This window comes from Penaeus vannamei, chromosome 20 (assembly GCF_042767895.1).
Source record: "Penaeus vannamei isolate JL-2024 chromosome 20, ASM4276789v1, whole genome shotgun sequence".
In the NCBI taxonomy this organism is placed as follows: Eukaryota; Metazoa; Arthropoda; class Malacostraca; order Decapoda; family Penaeidae; genus Penaeus; species Penaeus vannamei.
Window position 1 is genome coordinate 5,244,125 of NC_091568.1, and position 17,500 is coordinate 5,261,624.

Below are 17,500 nucleotides of genomic sequence, written 5' to 3' on the forward strand. Positions count from 1 at the left end.
ATATACAGTATGCATTACATATATATGTATATATATGTACATACGCACATAAATATACATACATATGTATATGTGTACATATCTATATATATACATACAAACACACATACGCACATATATATATGTATACATTATACATATATATATATGTATACTTTATACATTTATGTATACGTATATATATATTACATAAATAAATAAATAAAAAATAAATATATGCACTAACACACATACACATATACATATACTTTGAGGAATGAATTGGAATCAAATCATTTGTGATTCTACATCTTTGGTACTATTATCAATAAAGCTATTTATCGATCTTCGTTCACTCATTCACTTATGCGTACCTACATGTATACGCATGTACACACTCACACACACATTTTCACATGCATACATACATATATATGTGTGTGTGTGTGCATGTATATGTATATGTTTATATATAAATACATATATATATATATATATATATATATATATATATATATATATGTATATATATGAAAACACACACATACTGTGTGTGCATGTGTGTACATAAGTGTCTGTATGTACATGTAGGTACACATATGAGAGTGAGTACATATAGACAAATAATTCTATTGGCAACGATAACAATGATACATCAAACATATATCAGAGTATTTCAAGTTTCGGGATGCTACAAAAAAGGTCTTATGTATATATATACATCTAAAAAGTATACACACACACACATATATATGCATATACATTTATATATATATATATATATATATATATATATATATATATATATATATATATATACACACACACACATATAATACACACACATACACATGGACGCGTGAATTCATGTTTCTGTATATATACATACACATATGTGTGGTCATGTGAATTTGAACATGTTAATATGTGTAAAAAGATGTAGGTATATATGCTCACATATGTGGGTCAATTTTTTTCTTATATATTTTATATTGCCCATCCTTATGAAATAATATACATTTTATTATATATCTACCAATATAATAATATGTATGATTCTTTTAGGTTATTATTAAAGGCAAGTGTCTGATGCTGGGATTTTTATTCTAACTCGATAATAAGGGATATCGGACAAGAATTTGCTTTTCCTGCCGACAGTTTTAGAAAATGATATAAGATATTAGTAGTAGTTCCTTAGGCAGACTCAGCCTTCTCACTGGTCTGAGCAGTGGCAGTGGATCCAGCATCAGAGCCTCCATCTCGGCCTTCAGTACTGCAGGCGAGGCAAGGCAGCTTCTTCTCAAGGGCAGCTCGGTACTTGGGGTGGCTGATGGCGTACACGATGGGGTTGTAGACGGCGTTGGCCTTGGCGAAGACGGAGCCCCAGATGGAGAACAGAGGAGTGACAATGGGCTTGTTGAACATGCCTCCCCAGTTGATAACGAAGTAGGGGGTCCACGCCAGGAACCACAGGGTGACGGTCATGAGAGCAACCTTGCACAGACGGCATTCAGCAGAGGTCTTCTGGGCTTCCTCGCTCCTCAAGGACTTGACTCCCATCTTCTTGGCCTGTTCGCGCATTCCCTTCTCGTGAGCAGCGACAGCCTTAACGATGAAGGTGTAGCTGTAGATGATGTAGGCAAGAGGGAAAAGATATACCCATACAGAGTAGACGTACAGATAGCTCCTGGAGAGTTCAGTCTCAGTCAGGTAGTCAGTACCACATGCAAGCATGTTACCCTCAGGTACATATCGGTTCCATCCGAAGAAGGGAGGAAGGCACCAGGCAAGAGTGAAAAGCCAAGTGCCAGCAATCCTCATCATAGAACCACCAGATGTGAGAGGCTCAGCAGACACTCCCTTGACGATGACGTTGTATCGGTCAGCAGTGATGAAGACCATGGTCCAGATGGACACGCAGCCGAAAAGGGAACCCAGGAAAGCGTAGATCTCACAGAAGAAGGCTCCGAACACCCATGTTCCCCAGTAAGCGTTGACCAGGAGAGGAGGAGTCATGGTGAGCATCATGAAGAAGTCGGAGATGGCCAGGTTGACGACAAGCAGGTTGGCAGGTGTTCGCAGACTCTTGGTATTCATGAATACCCAGATGACTACGAAGTTACCAGCAACAGACAGCGTTCCCATGATGGTCATCCAGAAGCCGAGAAGGCCATACCAGAGAGGGTTCATGGGAGGGAACTGGTACCAGTGAGAGTCCACCATGTGGAGCATGAATTCTGGCACCGTATCCACCACAGTGTAGTTGCCATAAGGATTGGTGGATGGAAGGACAGTGTCCTGAACTGGGTTGTTCCACGACGACATCTGTAATGAATTTTAAAAAGTAGTGTACATTATATATATATATATATATATATATATATATATATATATATATATATATATATATATATATATATATATATATATATGGACATTTAAGAATTGATGAATGTGAACACACATAAAATAGAATATACATATTGCAGAAATGGATAAAAATATATGTGGTATGTATATACAAACAAATAAATGTATACATTGAAAGATTAAACCTTTTTATCGAAGGCTCGTTTGTGTACAGCGTCATAATTTGCATGTGTATGTGTATATACACGAACGTGTATATATATATATATATATATATATATATATATATATATATATATATATATATATATATATATATATATATATATGTATGTTTATACATATGTATGCGTAGTATATACATGTATAAACACACACACACATATATGTATATACATACATACAAACATATATATGTATATATATGCATATATGTATGCCCATACACACGCACACACACAAATGCACACATATATAAATATACTAAGAAGACAAATGTGTACGTGTTTTCTAGGAGTACATGAATTAGCAGATTTAAGTTGAAAATGACGGCACACGGACCGACAGTTTATATGTGGGAGCCTAACCAGAAAACTTTTCTCTAAAATATTAGGCAAGAAAAAAGTTTTCCCAAAGATTGATATTATACTTACGATGAAAGATATTCAGCCGAAGAAATTTCAGAGTCGAACTACTTCGGCGTGAGACACCTCCTCTCTGGCTGAGTCCCGTAAGGTAACTGAAGCTGGAGGTGTGAGAGCAGTTCTTTTATAGTCCGCTGGTGGTCTGTACTTGCATTATAAGATTACCGACTTCCTCGTCTTTGGTTACATGCATACAAGAACACATGTCTGTCCTGCTGCATTTTTTTTTTGTGTGTGTGTGTGAACGTTAATTTGGACGCTCTGATGTCTCTCCATTAATATTCGCCATCCTTGCGGTTTGATTTTCGATATATAGTTATCATTATTGCTATATAACATCGAAATATTTGAATTTAATGCTATTTTTTTACGGTAAATAAATCTTTAATTTTCCTCAAGATATATTGCAATCCTTGAACGTTAACTTGGGAGCCTAGTGGTCTCTTCATTGACATTTTCCATTCTTATTTAACTTTTGATATCTCTTTTAATATCTCAGTCAAATAAAATCGGAGTAGGACTGTTCAGTGAAGTTCAATTGGGAATACATATTTATTTTTCCTCGGTGTATGATCGCCTTACTATAATATTCATTCCAAAATCTAAATAATGTTTGAAAGTCGTATGCTAAATACTCCCACGTGTTGTTCAGTCTAAAGAAGAATTTATAACTCCTACAACATTTTTCATTGTTCATCATGAGGTTTTTATCCGGAAATGCATTGACTTTTATTCATATCAATATGTACGTACTACATGTACGTATGATGAGATGTGTGTATGTATACATCATTATAGCCAGTTTTTATTGTATTTATATCACGTTATATAAAGGTCAGTGTCTAACCTTAGTGAATATTTCAGTTACATTTATTACAATTCATGTAGCCTTTTCATTCATGTAATAGTATTTAAAACGCTCCTTTAACGGTTTTTCTGTTCATGATTATCCGATGTAATTGTCTGATAAATGAGTTAAAAGCAAGCCATATTTGATAATTTTCACATATTCTATATTTTTATTTTTATTTTGGACTATACATCTATTTACCCATCTTTCTATATGCACACAGACATACACTCGAATATATATATATATATATATATATATATATATATATATATATATATATATATATATATATATATATATATATATTCACACACACACCTATATGCGTACACACACCCATAAAGACATACACACACACCTATCTATCTCTCTATATACATATATAAGCACACACACATACATATGCAGGGTGTACAAAAATATATATACAGATTTTAAATAATTGTAAATTAGTTTATCAAAGCTGTATACACACCTTAGCAGCTAATAACTCAGTTGATTTTTTTTTTCAGATTAAACCCATTGGAATTAATGATGGCAGTTACACTAGGCCTTGGACGAAGGAAATTCCAAAAGTGCCATTGGAGATGTGAAAACGCAGTCGAAATGCAGACAGTTTAGGAGTGACTTTCAAACACTTCCACCAATGTGACTTACCATATATATGCATGTACATATATATATATATATATATATATATATATATATATATATATATATATGTATGTATGTATGTATGTATGTATGTATGTATGGATGTATGTATATATAAGTGTGTGTGTGTGTGCGCGTGTGTGCGTATATACATAGATACACACACACACACACACACACACACACACACACACACACATATATATATGAATGTATGTATATTTATGCATATATATACGTAATTATATATATGTATATATACATATACATATACATATATACATGCATATATATATATTTATGTGTGTGTATGTGTATAAGTATATATATACATATATATACGTGTGAATTCATGTTTCTGTATATATACATACACATATGTGTGGTCATGTGAATTTTAACATGTTAATATGTGTAAAAATATGTAGGTATATATGCTCACATATGTGGGTCAATTTTTTTCTTATATGTTTTATATTGCCCATCCTTATGAAATAATATACATTTTATTATATATCTACCAATATAATAGTATGTATCATATTCTTTTAGGTTACTATTAAAGGCAAGTGTCTGATGCTGGGATTTTTATTCTAACTCGATAATAAGGGATATCGGACAAGAATTTGCTTTTCCTGCCGACAGTTTTAGAAAATGATATAAGATATTAGTAGTAGTTCCTTAGGCAGACTCAGCCTTCTCACTGGTCTGAGCAGTGGCAGTGGATCCAGCATCAGAGCCTCCATCTCGGCCTTCAGTACTGCAGGCGAGGCAAGGCAGCTTCTTCTCAAGGGCAGCTCGGTACTTGGGGTGGCTGATGGCGTACACGATGGGGTTGTAGACGGCGTTGGCCTTGGCGAAGACGGAGCCCCAGATGGAGAAAAGAGGAGTGACAATGGGCTTGTTGAACATGCCTCCCCAGTTGATGACGAAGTAGGGGGTCCACGCCACGAACCACAGGGTGACGGTCATGAGAGCAACCTTGCACAGACGGCATTCAGCAGAGGTCTTCTGGGCTTCCTCGCTTCTCAGAGACTTGACTCCCATCTTCTTGGCCTGTTCGCGCATTCCCTTCTCGTGAGCAGCAACAGCCTTAACGATGAAAGTGTAGCTGTAGATGATGTAGGCAAGAGGGAAAAGATATACCCATACAGAGTAGACGTACAGATAGCTCCTGGAGAGTTCAGTCTCAGTCAGGTAGTCGGTACCACAGGCAAGCATGTTACCCTCAGGTACATATCGGTTCCATCCGAAGAAGGGAGGAAGGCACCAGGCAAGAGTGAAAAGCCAAGTGCCAGCAATCCTCATCATAGCACCACCAGATGTGAGAGGTTCAGCAGACACTCCCTTGACGATGACGTTGTATCGGTCAGCAGTGATGAAGACCATGGACCAGATGGACACGCAGCCGAAGAAGGATCCCAGGAAAGCATAGACCTCACAGAAGAATGCGCCGAGAATCCATGTTCCCCAGTAAGCGTTGACCAGAAGAGGAGGAGTCATGGTAAGCATCATAAAGAAGTCGGAGATGGCCAAGTTGACGACCAACAGGTTGGCGGGTGTTCGCAGACTCTTGGTATTCATGAATACCCAGATGACAACGAAGTTACCAGCTACAGACAATGTTCCCATGATGGTCATCCAGAAGCCGAGAAGACCATACCAGAGAGGGTTCATGGGAGGGAACTGGTACCAGTGGGAATGCACCATATGGAGCATGTTTTCTGGCACAGTGTCCACCACTGTATAGTTCCCATAAGGGTTAGTGGATGGAAGGACAGTGTCCTGAACTGGGTTGTTCCACGACGACATCTGTAATGAATTTTAAAAAGTAGTGTACATTATATATATATATATATATATATATATATATATATATATATATATATATATATATATATATATATATATATATATATATATATATATATATATATATATATATATATATATATGGACATTTAAGAATTGATGAATGTGAACACACATAAAATAGAATATACATATTGCAGAAAAGGATGAAAATATATGCGGTATGTTTATACAAACAAACAAATGTAAATATTGAAAGATTAAACCTTTTTATCGAAGGCTCGTTTGTGTACAGCGTCATAATTTGCATGTGTATGTGTATATACACGAACGTGTATGCATATATATATGTATGTTTATACATATGTATGCGTAGTTATATATCTTTATATATATACATGTATAAATACACACACACACATATGTATATACATACATACATATATATGTATATATATGCATATATATAGATATGTATACGTAGTCATATATCTTTATATATATACATGTATAAACACACACACATATATGTATATACATACATACAAACATATATATGTATATACATACATACAAACATATATATGTATATGCATACATACAAACATATATATGTATATATATACATATATATATGCCCATACACACGCACACACACAAATGCACACATATATAAATATACTAAGAAGACAGATGTGTACGTGTTTTCTAGGAGTACATGAATTAGCAGATTTAAGTTGAAAATGACGGCACACGGACCGACAGTTTATATGTGGAGCTTAACCAGAAAACTTTTCTCTAAAATACTAGGCAAGAAAAAGTTTTCCCAAAGATTGATATTATACTTACGATGAAAGATATTCAGCCGAAGAAATTTCAGAGTCGAACTACTTCGGCGTGAGACACCTCCTCTCTAGCTGAGTCCCGTAAGGTAACTGAAGCTGGAGGTGTGAGAGCAGTTCTTTTATAGTCCGCTGGTGGTCTGTACTTGCATTATAAGATTACCGACTTCCTCGTCTTTGGTTACATGCATACGAGAACACATGTCTGTCCTGCTGCAATTTTCTTTTTTTTTGTGAACGTTAATCTGGACGCTCTGATGTCTCTCCATTAATATTCCCCATTCTTGTGGTTTTATTTTCGATATATAGATATCATTATTGCTATATAACATCGAAATGTCAGAATTTAATGCTATTTTTTACGGTAAATAAATCTTTAATTTTCCTCAAGATATATTGCAATCCTTGAACGTTAACTTGGGAGCCCTGTGGTCTCTTCATTGACATTTCCCATTCTTATTTAACTTTTAATATCTCTTTTAATATCTCAGTCAAATAAAATCGGAGTAGGACTGTTCAGTGAAGTTCAATTGGGAATACATATTTATTTTTCTTCGATGTATGATCGCCTTGCTATAATATTCATTCCAAAATCTAAATAATGTTTGAAAGTCCTATGCTAAATACTCCCACGTGTTGTTCAGTCGAAAGAAGAATTTATAACTCCTACAACATTTTCCATTGTTCATCATGAGGTTTTTATCCGGAAATGCATTGACTTTTTTTTAGTCATATCAATATGTACGTACTACATGTACGTATGACGAGATGTGTGTATGTATACATCATTATAGCCAGTTTTTATTGTATTTAATATCACGTTATATAAAGGTCAGTGTCTAACCTTAGTGAATATTTCAGTTACATTTATTACTATTCATGCAGCTTTTTCATTCATGTAATAGTATTTAAAACGCTCCTTTAACGGTTTTTCTGTTCATGATTATCCGATGTAATTGTCTGATAAATGAGTTAAAAGCAAGCCATATTTGATCATTTTCACATATTCTATATTTTTTATTTTCTTTTATTTTGGACAATACATCTATTTACCCATCTTTCTATATGCACACAGACATACGCTCGAATATATATATATATATATATATATATATATATATATATATATATATATATATATATATATATATATATATATATATATATATATATATATTCACACACACACCTATATACGCACACATACACACATACATATGCAGGGTGTACAAAAAATATATATACAGATTTTAAATAATTGTAAAGTAGTTTATCAAAACTGTATACACACCTTAGCAGCTAATAACTCAGTTGATTTTTTTTTCAGATTAAACCCATTGAAATTAATGATGGCAGTTACAGTAGGCCTTGGATGAAGGAAATTCCGAAAGTGCTATTGGAGATGTGAAAACGCAGTCGAAATGCAGACAGTTTAGGAGTGACTTTCAAACACTTCCACCAATGTGACTTACCATATATATGCATGTACATATATATATATATATATATATATATATATATATATATATATATATATATGCATGTATGGATGTATATATAAGTGTGTGTGTGTGCGCGTGTGTGTGTGTACACACACACACACACACACACTTACACACACACACACACACACACACACACATATATATATATGAATGTATGTATATTTATGCATATATATACGCAATTATATATATGTATATATACATATACATATACATACATACATGCATATATATATGTGTGTGTGTGTGTGTGTGTGTGCATAAGTATATATACATACATATATATACGTGTGAATTCATGTTTCTTTATATATACATACACATATGTATGGTCATGTGAATTTGAACATGTTAATATGTGTAAAAATATGTAGGTATATATGCTCACATATGTGGGTATTTTTTTTTTTAATGTGTTATATTGCCCATCCTTATGAAATAATATACATTTTATTATATATCTACCAATATAATAGTATGTATCATATTCTATTAGGTTACTATTAAAGGCAAGTGTCTGATGCTGGGAGTTTTATTCTAACTCGATAATAAGGGATATCGGACAAGAATTTGCTTTTCCTGCCGACAGTTTTAGAAAATGATATAAGATATTAGTAGTAGTTCCTTAGGCAGACTCAGCCTTCTCACTGGTCTGAGCAGTGGCAGTGGATCCAGCATCAGAGCCTCCATCTCGGCCTTCAGTACTGCAGGCGAGGCAAGGCAGCTTCTTCTCAAGGGCAGCTCGGTACTTGGGGTGGCTGATGGCGTACACAATGGGGTTGTAGACGGCGTTGGCCTTGGCGAAGACGGAGCCCCAGATGGAGAAAAGAGGAGTGACAATGGGCTTGTTGAACATGCCTCCCCAGTTGATGACGAAGTAGGGGGTCCACGCCACGAACCACAGGGTGACGGTCATGAGAGCAACCTTGCACAGACGGCATTCAGCAGAGGTCTTCTGGGCTTCCTCGCTCCTCAAGGACTTGACTCCCATCTTCTTGGCCTGTTCGCGCATTCCCTTCTCGTGAGCAGCAACAGCCTTAACGATGAAAGTGTAACTGTAGATGATGTAGGCAAGAGGGAAAAGATATACCCATACAGAGTACACGTACAGATAGCTCCTGGAGAGTTCAGTCTCAGTCAGGTAGTCAGTACCACAGGCAAGCATGTTACCTTCAGGTACATATCGGTTCCATCCGAAGAAGGGAGGAAGGCACCAGGCAAGAGTGAAAAGCCAAGTGCCAGCAATCCTCATCATAGCACCACCAGATGTGAGAGGTTCAGCAGACACTCCCTTGACGATGACGTTGTATCGGTCAGCAGTGATGAAGACCATGGACCAGATGGACACGCAGCCGAAGAAGGATCCCAGGAAAGCGTAGACCTCACAGAAGAATGCGCCGAGAATCCATGTTCCCCAGTAAGCGTTGACCAGAAGAGGAGGAGTCATGGTAAGCATCATGAAGAAGTCGGAGATGGCCAAGTTGACGACAAGCAGGTTGGCGGGTGTTCGCAGACTCTTGGTATTCATGAATACCCAGATGACAACGAAGTTACCAGCTACAGACAATGTTCCCATGATGGTCATCCAGAAGCCGAGAAGACCATACCAGAGAGGGTTCATTGGAGGGAACTGGTACCAGTGGGAATGCACCATATGGAGCATGCTTTGTGGCACAGTGTCCACCACTGTATAGTTCCCATAAGGGTTAGTGGATGGAAGGACAGTGTCCTGAACTGGGTTGTTCCACGACGACATCTGTAATGAATTTTAAAAAGTAGTGTACATTATATATATATATATATATATATATATATATATATATATATATATATATATATATGTATGTATGGACATTTAAGAATTGATGAATGTGAACACACATAAAATAGAATATACATATTGCAGAAATGGATAAAAATATATGTGGTATGTATATACAAACAAATAAATGTATACATTGAAAGATTAAACCTTTTTATCGAAGGCTCGTTTGTGTACAGCGTCATAATTTGCATGTGTATGTGTATATACACGAACGTGTATGCATATATATATGTATGTTTATACATATGTATGCGTAGTATATACATGTATAAACACACACACACATATATGTATATACATACATACAAACATATATGTATATATATGCATATATGTATGCCCATACACACGCACACACACAAATGCACACATATATAAATATACTAAGAAGACAGATGTGTACGTGTTTTCTAGGAGTACATGAATTAGCAGATTGAAGTTGAAAATGACGGCACACGGACCGACAGTTTATATGTGGGAGCCTAACCAGAAAACTTTTCTCTAAAATATTAGGCAAGAATTTTTTTTTTCCAAAGATTGATATTATACTTACGATGAAAGATATTCAGCCGAAGAAATTTCAGAGTCGAACTACTTCGGCGTGAGACACCTCCTCTCTAGCTGAGTCCCGTAAGGTAACTGAAGCTGGAGGTGTGAGAGCAGTTCTTTTATAGTCCGCTGGTGGTCTGTACTTGCATTATAAGATTACCGACTTCCTCGTCTTTGGTTACATGCATACAAGAACACATGTCTGTCCTGCTGCATTTTTTTTTTTTTTTTGTGAACGTTAATCTGGACGCTCTGATGTCTCTCCATTAATATTCCCCATTCTTGCGGTTTGATTTTCGATATATAGTTATCATTATTGCTATATAACATCGAAATGTCTGAATTTAATGCTATTTTTTACGGTAAATAAGTCTTTAATTTTCCTCAACATATATTGCAATCCTTGAACGTTAACTGGGGAGGCCTGTGGTCTCTTCATTGACATTTCCCATTCTTATTTAACTTTTGATATCTCTTTTAATATCTCAGTCAAATAAAATCGGAGTAGAACTGTTCAGTGAAGTTCAATTGGGAATACATATTTATTTTTCTTCGATGTATGATCGCCTTGCTATAATATTCATTCCAAAATCTAAATAATGTTTGAAAGTCCTATGCTAAATACTCCCACGTGTTGTTCAGTCGAAAGAAGAATTTATAACTCATACAACATTTTCCGTTGTTCATCATGAGGTTTTTATCCGGAAATGCATTGACTTTTACTCATATCAATATGTACGTTCTACATGTACGTATAACGAGATGTGTGTATGTATACATCATTATAGCCAGTTTTTATTGTATTTAATATCACGTTATATAAAGGTCAGTGTCTAACCTTAGTGAATATTTCAGTTACATTTATTACTATTCATGCATCTTTTTCATTCATGTAATAGTATTTAAAACGCTCCTTTAACGGTTTTTCTGTTTATGATTTTCCGATGTAATTGTCTGATAAATGAGTTAAAAGCAAGCCATATTTGATCATTTTCACATAATCTATAATTATTATTTTTATTTTGGACAATACATCTATTTACCCATCTTTCTATATGCACACAGACATACGCTCGAATATATATATATATATATATATATATATATATATATATATATATATATATATATATATATATATATATATATATATATATACATACATACATACATATATATATATATATATATATATATATATATATATATATATATATATATATATATATATATATATATTCACACACACACCTATATACGCACACATACATATGCAGGGTGTACAAAAATATATATACAGATTTTATATAATTGTAAAGTAGTTTATCAAAACTATATACACACCTTAGCAGCTAATAAATCAATTGATATGTTTTTTTCAGATTAAACCCATTGGAATTAATGATGGCAGCAACACTAGGCCTTGGACGAAGGAAATTCCGAAAGTGCTATTGGAGATGTGAAAACGCAGTTGAAATGCAGACAGTTTAGGAGTGACTTTCAAACACTTCCACCAATGTGACTTATATATGTGTATATACATATACATATACATACATACATGCATATATATATGTGTGTGTGTGTGTTTGTGTATGTGTATAAGTATATATATATACATATATATAAATACATACATACATATATATATATATATATATATATATATATATATATATATATATATATATATATATATATGTGTGTGTGTGTGTGTGTGTGTGTGTGTGTGTGTGTGTGTATACATACATACATATATATACAATGCATATATATATATATATATATATATATATATATATATATATATATATATGTGCGTGTGTGTGTGTGTGTGTGTGTGTGTGTGTGTGTGTGTGTGTGTGTATGTGTGTGTGTGTGTGTGTACATACATATACATACACAAATATACAATGCATATAGGTATATATACACATATACTTAAAATGTTAATTATGTTTTTATATGTGTATATACAAGTGAAATAGGTAAATATAGATGCGTACTCTTGCAAGTATATATCGGTTCATATTTTTTCATTCAGATTTTTTTTTCTTTCCCACTACATAGTCATTTAAAGGTTTTATGTATATAATTGGCAGTATAACTATTTAGGATGCTATTAAATACGAGTGATTGATGCAGGGAACTTTATTCAAACTCCATAACAAGGGACAAAAATTTGGTCTCTCCAACTGACATTTTTAGAGAACGATATTGGAAAAATCCTCGTTTAGTTCCTTAGGCAGACTCGGTTTTCTCAGCGTTCTCAGTAGTGGCAGTGGAAGCAGCATCAGAACCTCCATCTCGGCCATCTGTAGCACAAGCAAGGCAAGGCAGCTTCTTCTCAAGGGCAGCACGGTACTTGGGGTGGCTGATGGCGTACACGATGGGGTTGTAGACGGCGTTGGCCTTGGCGAAGACGGAGCCCCAGATGGAGAAAAGAGGAGTGACAATGGGCTTGTTGAACATGCCTCCCCAGTTGATGACGAAGTAGGGGGTCCACGCCACGAACCACAGGGTGACGGTCATGAGAGCAACCTTGCAAAGACGGCACTCAGCAGAGGTCTTCTGGGCTTCCTCACTCCTGAGGGACTTGACTCCCATCTTCTTGGCTTGTTCTCGCATTCCCTTCTCGTGAGCAGCAACAGCCTGAACGATGAAAGTGTAACTGTAGATGATGTAGGCAAGAGGGAAAAGATATACCCATACAGAGTAGACGTACAGATAGCTCCTGGAGAGTTCAGTCTCAGTCAGGTAGTCAGTACCACAGGCAAGCATGTTACCCTCAGGTACATATCGGTTCCATCCGAAGAAGGGAGGAAGGCACCAGGCAAGAGTGAAAGTCCAAGTGCCAGCAATCCTCAACATGGCTCCACCAGATGTGAGAGGTTCAGCAGACACTCCCTTGACGATAACGTTGTACCGGTCGGCAGTGATGAAGACCATGGACCAGATGGACACGCAACCGAAGAAGGATCCCAGGAAAGCGTAGACCTCACAGAAGAATGCGCCGAGAATCCATGTTCCCCAGTAAGCGTTGACCAGAAGAGGAGGAGTCATGGTAAGCATCATGAAGAAGTCGGAGATGGCCAAGTTGACGACCAACAGGTTGGCGGGTGTTCGCAGACTCTTGGTATTCATGAATACCCAGATGACTACGAAGTTACCAGCTACAGACAATGTTCCCATGACAGTCATCCAGAAGCCGAGAAGACCATACCAGAGAGGGTTCATTGGAGGGAACTGGTACCAGTGGGAATGCACCATATGGAGCATGTTTTCTGGCACAGTGTCCACCACTGTATAGTTCCCATAAGGGTTAGTGGTTGGAAGGACAGTGTCCTGTGCTGGATTGTTCCACGACGACATCTGTAATAAATTTTGAAGCTAAGTATTATACAGTGTATATTGTATAATTATATTTGAACACATTAAAGTTCAAAATTAGATTAGGTATGTAAAACTGGCAATTCGGTATCTAGCAAAACTTACGAATATAAATACATCACACATATATCTACAAAAGTTAAACTATAAACGTATCTACATATATATATATATATATATATATATATATATATATATATATATATATATATGCATGTACATATACACACTATCTTATGTTTATAAAGATATGCTTATTCATTTGCATACAAATATATAAAACATATTTTCTTTAACCAGTTTAAGAGAGTGAAAATGATTCAACAGTAAAATGTTTATACAGTCCAGGCAAAATAATCCTTTTCATGTACTACTGCAGCTTTTGACACATTTTAATGATTTTTCATGAGTAACTATCGAAGTAATAAAACATATTTGAAAGACTTTACCTTTATAATAAAAGATCTTCAACCACAACCGAAGAAATTTCAAAGTCGAACTACTTCGGCGTGAAGCACCTCCTCTCTGGATGAGTCCCGCGAGGTAACTGAGAGTGCTGATGTGCATGATGGTCTTATATAGTCAGCTGGTGCTCTGTACGTGCATTATAAGATTACCAACTTTCTTGCTGCAAACATACAAACATTCTCTACTTCCACGGTCTGAAATACTCATTTCTTTTCATTTCTTTTAAGGTAACATTGAAAGGAGTTTGTCATGAAATGATACACGTGTCTTAAGCAATGTCTCATTCCCAAAGGTAAATTATATATTTAACATGTCACGGGACAATAGAAATCAAATGATTTCTGCGGTCGTGTATTGCCTCTCTACCTATTATATTTATATGTTATTTCTATAAATAATATGAAGTGTCAGTAGTAATATGCAATCCCATTCATATGTTTATATGAAAAACGCGTCTTAAGGTTTTGCAAGAAATACATATATGATGAAAACATACCAATCAGGGCAATTCTAAAACTAGCAAAGCTCTTACCCGTAATGAACCTGATTCAGTCATGAAAACGCGATGTAAGAATGCAAAAAAATGCATAATCAGCGCCAATACTAATTATAAATTATATGAGTTTTGAAACTTTTGATACACTGATTCCAGGACACTGAATTGCTGATGTACGAATATCCGATTCCTCTATTGCTGTGTGTCCATTTAACTTCTGATTTTCATTTCTCGAGCAAAAGCGGAAAAATAAGATTTGATGATTGTCTTAGAAGAAACTGTAGATTGGACTATCAGTCATTTCGAAAATGACATTAGGCTTTTACTGGGTGAAGTAATATTTGCGCAATGTTGAATTCAATGTACACGATCTCATAAAAACATATTCACTCACTAACCTTTACTTATGTTTGTGTGTGTAAGTATGTGTTATTGTGGTCACTATGTCTATAACCATTACGTTTTTTAACAGAATGCGACAATTCATCTGCTCTCATTTTCTTAATAGACTCCATTGTGTTTTGTATTTTAATAAAATGTAAATAATTTTAAAACTGTATTTAATCCTTCGGCTGTTATTGCCCAATGTAATGGATGACTTCTATTAGCAGTTATAATGAAACGATATGACCAACTTCCGGTCTTCGGCACCAAGATTCACAGGAGGTTCAACAGCTCTTTGTGTTACAGCTGAAGCTCCCAACCAGATGCTCATGAACACCGCTTTATTATATGATTGACACTGTTCTTTCAGTGGTTGAATCGTGATCGCGAACACGAACTCGTTGTTGACCTGGAAATCTAGCTCCATCAGTTTCTTCATATATATATATATATATATATATATATATATATATATATATATATATATATATATATATATATATATATATATATATACACATACACATACACATGTATCCAAATATATATAGGTATTCCCACAGTTATCATGCAAAAGGTGAGTGCTCATGAGTTTGAAATGGTTGGGAAACATACAAAAATGGGCGAATTCATCCATTTTCTCTCCGCCCACAAAAGGAGGACAAAATAGGTCATAGTCGTCATCTTCCAACAAGTTCCTTGAGGAGGAAATTCATCATTCCAACGCCACCTCCCTGCGTTGCCATCCACGCGCCATGTTCATTCCTCTCTGACGCAAGACGAAGAGACTTAAATATGATAAATATGATGACATCACCCACGTCATGAATGTAGAAGGATTATGAAAGTGGAATGTATAAATATCTACGTATATATAGTAGACATATGTATGTATGTGTGTATATACATGTATGCATGTATATACATATATGCATGTGTGTGCACACATATATGTTTGTGTATATATATATATATATATATATATATATATATATATATATATATATATATATATATATATATTTGGAAACACAAACATATGTACACACACACATATAAATATACATATATGTGTGTTTACACACACACACATACATATATGAATGTATGCACATACACACACACATATATATGTATATATATAAATAAACACAGATAATTGATCAATCAATCCAAATCCTAGTCTATATATTTTTCTCTCGTCTCTTTTTTATGATAATTGAAAAAAAAAATAACTTGTATACTCAGTACAGAAAATATCCTATCGTAGAAAACATCAATCGTGGTACTAATGTTTGTTATTTTCATTCCAAATTAATGAGATGGGATGTTTTTTCTTACATCCCTTGGAAAATTAGGGTATAAGCTCCCTAAAACTTTTCGTTGTTCTAAGTGGCACTGGACCCATCGATTCAATTATCTTTTACTTGTCATTTTCCCTATTCTATTAAGTAAATAAATGTTCAGTGATAAATGCTGGGTGTGTATTTAGAACTTAGTTACAGGGTATTTGGGACAATTGTTCTCGAAAACCTATTGACATTAGTATTTTAGGCAGACTCAGCCTTCTCGGTGCTCTGAGCAGTGGCAGTGGATCCAGCATCAGAACCTCCATCCCTGCCCTCAGTAGCACAAGCAAGGCAAGGCAGCTTCTTCTCAAGGGCAGCTCGGTACTTGGGGTGGCTGATGGCGTACACGATGGGGTTGTAGACGGCGTTGGCCTTGGCGA

The 17,500-nt window shown here is 35.2% G+C and overlaps 5 protein-coding genes across 5 annotated transcripts in view; all 5 read right to left on the reverse strand.

Moving 5' to 3' along the window:
* Positions 1 to 1,064: 1,064 nt before the first annotated feature.
* On the reverse strand, positions 1,065 to 3,080 carry LOC113815169 (rhodopsin-like). Its single transcript, XM_070134776.1, has 2 exons — positions 3,003 to 3,080; positions 1,065 to 2,304 (listed from the first exon to the last, which is right to left on the reverse strand). Exon 2 carries the CDS (start codon positions 2,302 to 2,304, stop codon positions 1,174 to 1,176), a length of 1,131 nt encoding a protein of 376 aa, XP_069990877.1. The 5' UTR covers positions 3,003 to 3,080; the 3' UTR covers positions 1,065 to 1,173.
* Positions 3,081 to 5,072: 1,992 nt separating this feature from the next.
* Positions 5,073 to 7,271, reverse strand: LOC113815160 (rhodopsin). Its single transcript, XM_070134777.1, has 2 exons — positions 7,162 to 7,271; positions 5,073 to 6,312 (listed from the first exon to the last, which is right to left on the reverse strand). The coding sequence occupies exon 2, from the start codon at positions 6,310 to 6,312 to the stop codon at positions 5,182 to 5,184; it is 1,131 nt and encodes a 376-aa protein (XP_069990878.1). The 5' UTR covers positions 7,162 to 7,271; the 3' UTR covers positions 5,073 to 5,181.
* Positions 7,272 to 9,175: 1,904 nt separating this feature from the next.
* LOC113815158 (rhodopsin-like) lies at positions 9,176 to 11,162 on the reverse strand. Its single transcript, XM_070134779.1, has 2 exons — positions 11,038 to 11,162; positions 9,176 to 10,415 (listed from the first exon to the last, which is right to left on the reverse strand). Exon 2 carries the CDS (start codon positions 10,413 to 10,415, stop codon positions 9,285 to 9,287), a length of 1,131 nt encoding a protein of 376 aa, XP_069990880.1. The 5' UTR covers positions 11,038 to 11,162; the 3' UTR covers positions 9,176 to 9,284.
* Positions 11,163 to 13,169: 2,007 nt separating this feature from the next.
* LOC113815165 (rhodopsin-like) lies at positions 13,170 to 15,003 on the reverse strand. Its single transcript, XM_070134780.1, has 2 exons — positions 14,873 to 15,003; positions 13,170 to 14,405 (listed from the first exon to the last, which is right to left on the reverse strand). Exon 2 carries the CDS (start codon positions 14,403 to 14,405, stop codon positions 13,275 to 13,277), a length of 1,131 nt encoding a protein of 376 aa, XP_069990881.1. The 5' UTR covers positions 14,873 to 15,003; the 3' UTR covers positions 13,170 to 13,274.
* Positions 15,004 to 17,241: 2,238 nt separating this feature from the next.
* Positions 17,242 to 17,500, reverse strand: part of LOC113815172 (rhodopsin) — a 1,692-nt gene continuing 1,433 nt past the window's right edge. Inside the window, exon 2 of the mRNA XM_027367253.2 lies at positions 17,242 to 17,500. This exon is cut by the window's right edge and continues 952 nt beyond it. Within this exon, the coding sequence (XP_027223054.1) occupies positions 17,322 to 17,500 (179 nt within the window). The 3' untranslated portion in view covers positions 17,242 to 17,321.